Genomic DNA, 12910 nt, shown 5'->3' with positions numbered 1-12910 from the left:
AACTACAATTCCTCACTACAAGGTCAAACTATGAAATATAACATTTGAAATATTCTTAAGCAAGCAGTTGAAAGATAAGGTAATAGGGGGCGAGGGGGAGGAGGAATTCTGAGTAGGGTGATTTTTGGAATAAAATTGCTTTTCCGCTACAATTATTTCACAGAAAACTTGAACGAGGGTTTGTTTTGCACAGTTCAAAAATGTGAACTGAAATGCACATTTTTAAGCATTAAACATTAAATAGCAAGTGACCCAACATCAGGGTGCTAAAGTGCAATTGTTCTAAAATCTAAGTCAGGAAACCTAATAGGCCCCCATTATGATCCAATACTCATAGTGAAACTTGTCCTGAAAGTATTATTAGAAAGATACAAGATGAGTAAACTCAATACCAAAATTAACTAAAGATCATTCCTTTGTTGCTTGTAACTTCACCAATGCGGTAGAATTTCTCTGTATTGTCTTTATCCTCAAGTATTCTATTTGATGTCTCTGGACTGACTACCAGCACCATCCCTATGCCCATGTTAAAAGTCCGCCTCATCTCGGCATCTTCGATTTTTCCAGCCTAATATGAGAAGTTATCATAGATAGTTAATTTTTTTTTGTCTCAAATTTGAACACCAAATTAACACATACAAACTACTGGTGGAAAAAATATTACAAACAGTTTTCCTGCATGTCTTTAAGGGGAAGTTATAAGCATTACCTCCTGAAGCCACTTGAACAAAGTGGGTATTTCCCATGAATCCTTGTATATAAGAGCACCAAGACCTTCTGGAAACACTCTAGGTATGTTTTCTGTGAAACCACCACCTGTGATATGGGCCATTCCCTTCACACCTCCCTTGCTAACTAAGTCAAGCACCTATTTTGAGAGGAAAAGAAAAATATTCAGCATCTGGGGCTGGAAAAAAAAACGAACTTTATAATGACCCACAAGGAATGATGGATGACCTGTTTGACATAAATAACTGTTGGGGCCATCAAAGCTTCTGCAATTGTAACATCACCACCAGGAAGTTTATCTTTCAATGAGAGACCACTTTGAGCAAGCACTCTGCAAAGACATAAATTACATCCTTAGGAACTTAACAAATTCACAAAACCTAATACATTCTGCACACAAAACCTACCTTCTCACAAGTGAGAAACCATTAGAGTGAACTCCACTAGATGGAAGACCAATAAGAACATCACCAGGAACAATGTTCTTCCCATTGATTACAGAATCTTTCTTCACAATGCCAACCGCACAACCACTGAGATCATACTCACCTTCTTTATAAAGACCAGGCATCTCTGCAGTCTGAAAATAAACAAAATTAACTAACTTTAAAAGGAGAAACATACAAATAAAAAGGTGATAACAGCATCTCTTTATTCATAATAAAGTTGTCGGCTAAGCAAAGAATAAGGAAGAGCTTTTATTTATCATAGTAGAGACTCTGAAGGTAATATATCTACAGGAAAGTGGAACTGGATTAAGCTTTTCTTCAGACATTTAAACCTGCAGAATATAATTGTTGGCTCTCAAGCTGTATCAGAAACATGCAATTACCCCGCTCCCCAATTTTTTTAATAATAATGACAAATTATCCACTTATTTCATAATGCCGTGACTTGTATCAATTAGATTATGACTTCACAAGATTAATGTGCATTAGATATTCACCACATAAGTTATATAACAAAAGAAATACATAAAGATTTACAATACCTCTCCTCCCAAAAGAACACAATCAGATTGCTGGCAACCATCAACAATGCCTTTGATAACCTGAAGAATATAAAACTATGTGAGAAATATGAAAGTTTCTTTCTTTTATCTAGATTATTAAAAAAAGTTTATTTTGGTTGTTGCTTGTGTACACAAATAATGGTTTAGTGTCCATTTGGCGCACAGAATTGGAATTATAGTTTGAAATTGTAAAATTGTAATTGATGGAATTGGAATTATAGTTTGGCGCACGGAATTGGAATTATAGTTTGGTGCACGGAATTGGAATTATAGTTTGGCGCACGGAATTGGAATTAGTGTCCATAATGTGTACCCAACATTATGTGTATGCAAATTTGAGAAATGCAAAACGCAGAATCAGAGAAACATTGAAGAAATTGTGAACACACAGATGCAGAAACCAGCTGGAACAAAACAAACAGCTGCAGAAGTTAAAACACAGAAACATAGCACACAAAGGCTTCTGCTTAATCGCTGCTTGAGCGCTGCCATCAATGGTGATTTATTATCGAGACACCCACAGACTGCTTGTGAGTGGAGATTAGAGAAGAGGGGAAAAGAAAGTCACATGAGAAGAGAAGAGAAGACGACGAAGAAGATGATGAAAAATCCTAGGGTGCAAAAGAGAGTAAATATGAAGATTGAAGAATAGCAGAGGCAACACATTTATTTTTATTTTTTGGATACTCAATTCTAAAGCTTGGAAATCTAATTCAGAGGTTAAGGTTTAGGAATTGAGGAATTTTAGTTATAGTGTAATTCCATGGAATTGCAATTCCAATTCTAGGTGGATTTCCAAAAGCTGGAATTAAATACCAAGCCCCAATTCCAGGGCCAATTCCGTACGCCAAACGGACACTTATATTAGACTCAACCAAACCAGTTAAGCACATATATTACCTGTTCAGCAATGTCAACATCAAGGTGACCAGTAGCAAAGTAATCTAGGAAAAATAATGGCTTTGCACCTGAAGTAACAATATCATTGACACTCATAGCAACCTAGGGAAGTGAAAGTGAAGACAATAGTCAAAAGCTAATCATGGTATGGAAGAAATGTAAATGTAATTAAAACCAGTCACCAAAAGTTTACCAGATCAATCCCAATAGTATCATGAATTCCAGTTTCAAATGCAAGCATTACTTTTGTTCCAACACCATCCGTGCCCGCGACAAGGAATGAATCACCTATTTAGAAGAAACTGATTACTTGAACCACCATCTTTGAGAAAAATACAATTGGAGCAATGAATACAAAAGGCAAACAATGAATAAAAAATGTAGCCAAACTGTCAAACACTAGCACTATGCAATGCGTCATGCAGATTGATGTTATCAATTATCGAGAAAAGAGGGTTTTTAGTTGAGTATTGGAAAAGTGCAGGAGTGGAGGGTTGTGTTGCCATACAGTGGCTATTGCTTACAACAAAAGTGAAGTTTTTCGCATGCAAATTTTAATCAAACAAACTACCACAGTTATATAGCCCAGACTGAAAATGAGTACATTTTACTTCATACAGTCTCACTTTCTACCAATTCAACTAAGCAGACCCAAGGTTCCAACCACCACAACCTATTAACCATCGTTACCCCCGGAGGAGCACAATACTTTCATTAAGCTGAACCTAGCAAGTGGAATGACGAATTCACTACAAGGTAGGAAGATTAATGTGTGAACCAAATAAAATTAACCATCAAATGTAACAACTAGCAACAAAAGTTTCAAATTTCAACAAATCTCACCACTCAAAACAAATTTTCATAATTGCACAACTTTCAAATTCTTAAAAAAACTACCTACAAAGAAAAACATACCAAGAGGGAACAATCCACCAAAACCTCCAATCCCAGGCGCCATCTTAGCGATTCTCCGAACAAGTTCAGAGCCAGCATCAATATCAACACCAGCATCCTTATAAGTAAGACCTCGTCCAGCTTCTGCTGCTGCAACAAATCTATCCCTCGACACGGATAATAGGCGCCGATTCTCGGCAATTGGTCTCTGTAAGGGCCGAAACCTGTCACCGGTGCTTCTGATTGTGCATTGTGAGGGCTTGTAACAAGTGTGCCTAGCAGATGCACCGCCTGCAATGAAACGCGATAGCTCCGCAGTTGCGCAACGTCCTAAACTCATAGTTACTACGACGGCGTTTTAGTGTTGTTCTGATGAAAATAGGGAAAGTTGATAAGAACGAATATAAATATGAGAAAAATAGGTTTGCAGTAGCAGGTATATGAGTTTTATAACTAAAATGGGTCAGTTCACTATCGACCAATCATTTTTAACCATGACTCACTTTTTAGAAGAAATAATACAAACGAAAGATGGATAATACATTAAATAAATATATGAGGTAGCATAAAATTATTGAAATAATAGCGGAAAAAATAGAGAAGAGGATGTCGAGTTGAAGATAACGAAGAAGAGAAAGGGGAACTTACTTAAACAGTTAAGGGAAATGGAAAATAGAAAATACGGCGTATGAGAGAAAGTGGAGAGTAGCTGCTGCGAATAGGGAAAAAGCACGCTGACGCTAGGAGATGTTTTATGTTATGAAGATGATGAAAAATATTATTTATGATAATCATCTATTTCTTCCCCAAACATTTTTTGGGTAACAACTTAAAACAAATTCGGAATGATTACTAAATATATTAAATGTGTTAAAATATTCATTTTTAATATTTGTTATGACTATATTTTAAGACATATCAAGAATTATTTTAATTTATATCCATGATTTTTACATATCCTATCTTTTTTTATACTATCAAATGTTCTGACCAATCATTTTTAACCATGACTCACTTTTTAGAAAAAATAATACAAATGAAAGATGGATAATACATTAAATAAATATACGAGGTAACATAAAATTATTGAAATAATAGCGAAAAAAATAGAGAAGAGGATGTCGAGTTGAAGATAACGAAGAAGAGAAAGGGGAACTTACTTAAACAGTTAAGGGAAATGGAAAATAGAAAATACGGCGTATGAGAGAAAGTGGAGAGTAGCTGCTGCGAATAGGGAAAAAGCACGCTGACGCTAGGAGATGCTTTATGTTATGAAGATGATGAAAAATATTATTTATGAATAATCATCTATTTCTTCCCCAAACATTTTTTGGGTAACAACTTAAAACAAATTCGGAATGAATACTAAATATATTAAATGTGTTAAAATATTAATTTTTAATATTTTTTATGACTATATTTTTAACACATATCAAGAATTATTTTAATTTATATCCATGATTTTTACATATCCTATCTTTTTTTATACTATCAAATGTTCTGACCAATCATTTTTAACCATGACTCACTTTTTAGAAAAAATAATACAAATGAAAGATGGATAATACATTAAATAAATATACGAGGTAACATAAAATTATTGAAATAATAGCGGAAAAAATAGAGAAGAGGATGTCGAGTTGAAGATAACGAAGAAGAGAAAGGGGAACTTACTTAAACAGTTAAGGGAAATGGAAAATAGAAAATACGGCGTATGAGAGAACGTGGAGAGTAGCGGCAGCAAATAAGGAAACAGTGCGCTCACGCTAGGAGATGCTTTATGTTATGAAGATGATGAAAAATATTATTTATGAATAAACACCTATTTCTTCATCAAACATTTTTTGGGTAAAACCTTAAAACAAATTCGGAATGAATACTAAATATATTAAATGTGTTAAAATATTCATTTTTAATATTTTTTATGACTAAATTTTTAAGACATATCATGAATTATTTTAATTTATATCCATGATTTTTACATATCCTATCTTTTTTTATACTATCAAATGTTCTGACGAAAATAGGGAAAGTTGATAAGAACCAATATAAATATGAGAAAAATAGGTATGCGGTGGCAGGTGTATGAGTTTTATATCGGGTCAGTTCACCATCCATCAATCATTTTTAACCATCACTCACTTTTTGGAAAAAGTAATACAAATGAAAGATGGATAATACACTAAATAAATATACGAGGTAACAAAAAATTATTGAAATAACAGCGGAAAAAATAGAGAAGAGGACATAGAGTTGAAGATAACGAAGAAGAGAAAGGGGAACTTACTTAAGCAGATAAGGAAAATGGAAAATTGAAAATACGGCGTATGAGAGAAAGTAGAGAGTAGCGGCGGCGAATAGGGAAAAAGTGTGCTCATGCTAGGAGATGCTTTATGTTATGAAGATGATGAACAATATTATTTATGAGTAATCACCTATTTCTTCCCCAAACATTTTTTGGGTAACAACTTAAAACAAATTCGGAATGATTATTAAATATATTAAATGTATTAAAATATTCATTTTTAATATTTTTTATGGCTATATTTTTAAGACATATCATGAATTATTTTAATTTATGTCCATGATTTTTACATATCCTATCTTTTTATACTATTAAATGTATTTCATCATCTTACGAGTAAGTAACTAATTTTTTTTTGGGTTCATGGTTGTCGATCCAACAAGTGTTGCTCTTAGAAATTGAACCATTGACTTTTTTATCATCCTAGGGATCTAATGATGTCTTACACTACTAGACCAATATTTTTTTGGTAAACATCATATCCTTTAGAATGGTGTTTAAATATTTTGATTAAATATTTTCATTGAATATATTTAGTATGTTTTTATATCGTAAGATGATGAAACTTGTATGACCATTATCATCTCAAGATTTCTTTAGTTACTTCATTGTTCATGCATTAATGGTATATAGATAAAGGACAGAGTTGACCAGACAAAGCCCAAAGAGCAATATATGGAACCATGATCTTCTATTATCCGAATGTCACGCCACTTATACAAGTCTGACATGCCGCCTAAACAACATAGACCTCTGCCAGAACTATGAATGTCGCTTGCACCTTCTTCCGCTTGCTGTCATGTGACAAGGTATAAGTCAATCATCCATAGAGTCCGGACATGCTAGAGTTGATCGACACGCACTACACCAAATTTTGCATTTTGTGGAGGTTTTTGTGTGGAGGTTATTGAAACCTCCACAAATAAATCAAACAAGCGGGTCAGACAATTAGCTAAATGGATAGTGAAGGTTTTTATTTAATTAGTGGTGGTTTTCAAAACCTCCACTATCCATTTCCTGTTACAAAACATACGCAACAAACCCCAATACGCAGCAAACCTAATCTGTGGACTCCAATTCTTCCATTTCATGCGCAACAATACTCCTCGCCAGTGACTTCCATCTTTGATTTTTCGGCACTATTTTAGTACATACTCATTCTCTATAGTTCTTCGATATAGGATTTTTTATTTGTTTCCCGATATAGTCGGTGATAACCAACACTCTTAATTTTGATTTCGATTTTATATCTTCTTCTCTTTATAATCATACATTATTATCTATCACTCTTTCAATTCCATTTGCTTCAACTTATGCAGTTTTCATGTAGGTAATCGCATTCAATAATAATAGTAATACTTCAATTAAAAACTATACATCTTTTCTTAATATTAAGAAAATATTAGATGTGAAATTTAAGTATTTTGAAGTTTGACTTATTTATGTTCTGAATGGTAGTTTATGAATGAACCCGATTTTCGGTTGGAAGACCGGCCCTGCGACTTAGGAGAGGTGAACTCAATTTCTACCTCTTCCGATTGATTTGGAGTCATCACTATGTTTTTTGCGATTAAAACGTAGTAAACTCTCGTTTATGCCCAATTTGGCTAAAAGTGACATTTGAATAGAGATTCTGAATTCGTGAGTCGATTACGGATCGTGAAATGTATTAGCACCTCGTCTGCCTGTATTAAAACGGTACCCCCACTAATCACACAGATTTTTATACCCTTACAAATTATTCATTTAAAATTCAATTAGTAAAACAAAATATTTTTATTTTTATATATGCATCTGACAAGAGGTTATGTTGCTCCTACGTATCCTTGAGTGCATTATGAAAATCAAGACTACGTAGTTATAGTTCGAAAATTGTTTCTTCTTTGGTTGATTGTTAATGATTGGAAAATACCGGTAGGTTTAGGAGTATTGGTTTATTGAATTGATTAATTTGAAATTTGTTCAAAATATGTAATTGTTTCGATTCAATGAGATTAATAATTTTAGAGACGGTGTAGGTCGTAGACCTTCTCCTCATTTTCAGGGGAGTTAGAGACGACTCGAACCATAACCTTACTATAAAAATCCTATAAAATTTATTTGATAATAGTTTCTAATTATTCATACATATAGAATTTGGGTGATAAAATACTTTATTAATTATATATAGAAGTAATAGTTTAGAGACGGTGTTGGTTATAGACCTTCTTCTCATTTCGGAGAAGTTAGAGACAACTCGAACCACAACCTTACTATAAAAATCTCATAAAATTTATTTGGTAAAATAGTTTCTAATTATTCATACGTATAGAATTTAATGATAAAAGAGTTTATTAATTATTTATGGAATTAATAGTTTAGAGACGGTGTTGATTGTATACATTTTCTCATTTTCGGAGAAGTTATAGACTACTCGAACCATAACCTTGCTATAAAAATCCCATAAAATTTATTTGACAAAATAGTTTCTAATTATTTATACATATATAATTTATTGATAAAATAGTTTATTAATTATTTATATATGAAATTAATAGTTTAAAGACGGTGTTAGTCGTAGACCTTCTTCTCATTTTCGGAGGAGTTATAGACGACTCGAACCATAATCTCACTATAAAAATTTCATATTTATAGATGAATCATGGATTTTATTGATTAATATGTGATACTAAAAGGTATGTAATGAAACGAATGATGAGCTGTACGGAAAGAAAACAAAAATAAAATTGGAGAGGTCACTTTTATTTCATCCTATCACACCTGTTGATATCAGTGAGGAATAGATATTCATAGTTTGATGGAATGCATGAAAATGGTAAAAATAGAACTATGTATGTGTGATTCACGACCACAAATCACAAGATTAGGATTAAGCACGTTTTAGAGTGTTACGTATTGTGATAATGACTCAATTCCTGTAATTAGAAACCATTTACCATCTAAGAGTAACTCTTTGAAAATGAAAATACAATACCTAATGAAACTGCTGACACTGGGATGCGTGTAGTAGGGTAATTGTATGAAAGCCTACTCCTTTACCCCTTTGGATTATTCCCTCTTTAGTTAACAGATGTAATGCTTTTTAGTATGCAAAGTGGTATCTCCTTTATCTTTGGAATGCCTTTACTTTTTATGCTTTTCTCTACTAGGAACTTTTCTCCATCTTTCCTTCTACGTGATACTTTTTCTCTTGTGTATATGCTCTCTGGTTTGTTATCTCTTTCTACTGATTTTCTTCTTATGGTTGTGTGATATGTATTTTTCTTTCAAACTATGATGTTGTGTGTGTTTTTATAGCTGGTTGTTGCTCTATGTGAGCCTTTTGAATTGCCAAGAATGTGTGACATATTGCAACCTGTTGATTTTCTGATTCAATGCATTGAAGCTGCCAATGAATATTGCCATAATACCAAATCTGTTTTGCATTTGTTGAGATTCTTTTTGTAATCAACGGCTATTTCTCTATAGACTAGCCCCATAAGTGCCCTGATGTCTAGCTGATTTCCTTTCTGATTGCTGTAACCATTTATTTATGATATTTTGGCCATTATTTGTATGATTGTAACATCTGTGTAACTAAGGCTGATGGAGCAATCATTGCAGGCCCTTCTATCTTCGTAACAGACGTCACTAATGCTGAGTCTATTCTCCATGTCTCCTCTGATTTATTTGCTTATCTGATCTCCACCCAAATACTGTCTCTCCAAACAACAAGTAGAGAGCTGTATAAGCAACCTCTCAGGATACAAGTGCAAAAAAAAAAAATTGATTCTTTCCTGTATGGATTTGGGGACAGGATTATGCCATTTATTGTGTCATCCACAACCTCATGTTGTGAGTCTTTCTATAACTCCGTGCAATGTGTTATTTCCTTTATAGCCATAGTGTAGCTGGTAGGAATGAACAATTCCATAGCCATCATTTGGGGGAAGAGGTATTTGCTCTATTTTAACTTGTTGCTTCCTTGTTAATGCTATGAACATCAATGGTTGAATATTGTAATAGATTTTCTATTTTGCCTTGTGAATATCCCAATATGGTTATCTAATTTAAATGGGTTTTCCTAATTTATTGGTTTTGGTCGGTGATTACACAGGTCATGACTAATAGGATTGCACTGAAAATTGGCAGGTTGTGAAACCAGTCTTCCACATTCTGTTCCACTCAGAGTCTCTATCAAGGACCTCATTTAGTCCTCATCCTTACCAATTAAGTGTGTTTTAACAATCAACAACTGTAATTTGATGTGGATTCCAGATGCTGGAACTATATCTCTTACAAGTGCCTCTTATAATTTTGGATGTTTAACGTTTTCCTTTCTAAGCCTTTGAATTGCAAGGATTGTTTGTAGCCACTAATTGAAGTGACGTGGATCACTAAAAGGATACCTCCAAAACAAACTTTTAATGTCATAGCTATTTTTTGTTCATGAGAAACATAATGAGATAATGTTATCTTCTATAATGAACACCTTAAACATGCACTGTGTTATGTTTTGATCCTAATAAAAATTAACTTGGCAGGATTAGTTGACTTCCTTAAATTATTGTATCATTGCTTGTTATAGCTCACTAATCTATTACCTGGAAAAAAAATCCTTGAAGGAAATTATACAAACGAAGTGGTCCAAAGCAATAAAATTGTAACATTTGTCTTTACATCAACCTAGCCAAATTTTATTTTTCACGAAATAAGGTTGGACAAAATTGAGTGTTCACAGCTGTCCCTCTTTACTCATTGCTTACTAAGTAGCAAATAAACTGATGTTGGAGTGCTATCTTTGTAAGTAATTAATAAAGAAATGAACATCAATTTTGCTAAAAATAGGCGAAAGCAATGATCACCATACAACTTTATCTGAGATCAAGTTGAGGAATCGAGATAATATATAAATGCGAGAATGCATGTCGGGTTCTGCCGGAACTCGAGATAATAAAAAGGTATAAGCCTGTCGATGACATAAAAAAGGTAAAGCGAGAATGTAGGTCGGGTACTGTCGGAACTTGAAATAATAAAAGGTAAAGCGAGAAAGCAGGTCGGGTACTGCTGAAACTCGGAATAATAAAAGGTAAAGCAAGAACGCAGGTCGGATACTGTCGGAACTCGAGATAATAAAAAGGTATAAGCGAGAATGCAGGTCGGGTACTGTTGGAACTCGATAAGATAAAAAGATAAAGCGAGAACGTAGGTCGCAGACTATCGGAATTCGATAAGAGAAACAAGGTAAAGCGAGAACGCAGGTCGGGTACTGCCGGAACTCAATAAGATAAAAAAAGGTATAAGCGAGAGCGCAGGTCGGGTACTGTCGGAACTCGATGACATAAACAAGGTAAAGTGAAAACGCAGGTTGGGTACTACCAGAACTCAATAAGATAAACACGGTAAAGCGAGAACGCATGTCAGGTACTGCCGGAACTCGCCTATTGGTAGGTTGGGAGGGATTGGGTTGTCTTGAGCTAGCCTACTTTCTACCCTTTGAGGCCTAAAATAATTTTTGCAATAAATGTCATGAATGGTGCATGACATGAATGAGATGCAATTTAGTTTGTGCATATGTAGTACAAAGTAGGTGGTTTTGCTTGCAATGTTTGCATCATTTATTGACAAAATCATGATTGTTTTTATTTTGCGAGTCTGTCATTAGTGATTTTGCTTTTGAGCATCCTTACAACCTGAAGTTCCAACTTCATTGAGTATTGAAGCTCTAGTAATAAATCTTTTATATCGACATGATTTCAGTACTTCTTTATGGATAGCCAAACTGCTCGATTACTTGTTTTGATTGATTACCGCAAAAGGTCATATTATTATTCATCAGTGTAATTTCACAAAAAACAACTCATGCACTATTATATGAGGGATAATGAACGAGGTAGGAAATTGTATTGATATTAACATACAGAAGTACAAATCGAAGGGGTTTTGGGACGGGGTACATGACATATCTTTCAACTTTCCATAAAATTGATAACATTAATTTCCCCTTGCTCAGATTCGAACTTCGTCAAATTTTTGCCCCCAATGTCTTGCCGAAAACACAATTGTTCAACAGATTTGCTCTTGCGTCTTGCTATGATCGTCCAATAAATTGCCCCAGTATCTTGCTCGGAAATTTGAAAGTTGTGAATCACTTAATGACCATGCTCTGGGACCTTTGCTATAAATTTATGGGAGCAGCCAACTCATCTAATAAATTTGCCCTAGTATCTCGCTTTGATGTCTTCATGAGTGATGACTCTTCCACTTGAGAACGACTTTCTTCGTTAATAATCCCTAACTTTTGCTTAGGTCGCCCTTTCAGATTTTCGACCTAACGTGATGTTCTTTTTTTTCTTCTCATTTTTACTTGTTAGAAATATTGGTGAAATGATCACTACGTGTGAGTGTTGGTTTAATAACATGAATGTATTTAAAACATTTCTCTTTGGAGTCAGTTTGCTTTTTAGCCTAGCGTGGTTCCAAACAAATTATTCCTCAACAAGGACTTTTTGGGCTTGAATTGCGGCCTGGCTAAATGGTTTTCAAGAAAATAGATATTAAGGCTCAAACTATGTTTCCCTTCCCACTACATCTCCTTTTCTCCAATATCCTATTTCCAATTATTCCCCTCGCGATTTTATTGCTTCGTTTTTTATTATTGATACGATTGAGGGTCTGATGTGTTTTTGTCCTAATTTTTGCCTAAGATATCTTAAAGATCTTAGCTGACCTTTTCTCATTTTCTTCTATTTTGAGATTTCTAGACTCTCACTATTTGATTTGAAGCACTATTCTTTTAAATTTCAAGGAACATTTGAAAAACTACCCTTCCCCGGTTATTAATGTTTTCTCGGGATTTTAATTTTAGGAATTGATCATCTTTCATAAAGTCCGGACTAAAATAAGGTGACTAGGGATATCTTCATAAGTGTTTTGGGATTACAAAGAAGTCTTGTGTCATCAGAAACAATTATCTGAGAACTTACACCTTATGGGAATTTGTCTACATCATTCTCCATTTTCACATAAAACATGCATGCAATTTTATAAATAATGAATGTGTTCATTACTATAATATTCCTAAGAAATTG

At 33.9% G+C, this 12910-nt stretch overlaps 1 protein-coding gene across 2 annotated transcripts; it reads right to left on the bottom strand.

Moving 5' to 3' along the window:
- Positions 206–5243, bottom strand: LOC109328596 (phosphoribosylformylglycinamidine cyclo-ligase, chloroplastic/mitochondrial-like). 2 transcript variants are annotated; one of them, XM_019562137.1, is made up of 9 exons: positions 5210–5243; positions 3557–3904; positions 2835–2929; positions 2642–2743; positions 1721–1780; positions 1137–1309; positions 958–1060; positions 710–868; positions 206–568 (listed from the first exon to the last, which is right to left on the bottom strand). In XM_019562137.1, the coding sequence occupies exons 2-9, from the start codon at positions 3873–3875 to the stop codon at positions 398–400; spliced, it is 1182 nt and encodes a 393-aa protein (XP_019417682.1). In that variant the 5' UTR covers positions 3876–3904; positions 5210–5243; the 3' UTR covers positions 206–397. The 2 variants fall into 2 exon arrangements, with proteins under 2 accessions (XP_019417682.1, XP_019417681.1); XM_019562136.1 differs by lacking the exon at positions 5210–5243 and adding an exon at positions 4184–4268.

The sequence above is a fragment of the Lupinus angustifolius genome, chromosome LG15 (genome assembly GCF_001865875.1).
Source record: "Lupinus angustifolius cultivar Tanjil chromosome LG15, LupAngTanjil_v1.0, whole genome shotgun sequence".
In the NCBI taxonomy this organism is placed as follows: Eukaryota; Viridiplantae; Streptophyta; class Magnoliopsida; order Fabales; family Fabaceae; genus Lupinus; species Lupinus angustifolius.
Note: the sequence above shows the minus strand (reverse complement) of the source record. Positions and strands in the feature narration are given on the sequence as shown.

Bases quoted from the DNA above. Each gene is read 5' to 3' on its own strand.
- LOC109328596 (XM_019562137.1), bottom strand. From the start codon at position 3,875: ATGAGTTTAGGACGTTGCGCAACTGCGGAGCTATCGCGTTTCATTGCA. The intron at 1,781-2,641 runs GTAATATATGTG...TATATTCTTCAG, and splicing joins ATGTTGACATTGCTGAACAG to GTTATCAAAGGCATTGTTGA. The intron at 869-957 runs GTCATCCATCAT...CTCTCAAAATAG, and splicing joins CAGTTATTTATGTCAAACAG to GTGCTTGACTTAGTTAGCAA.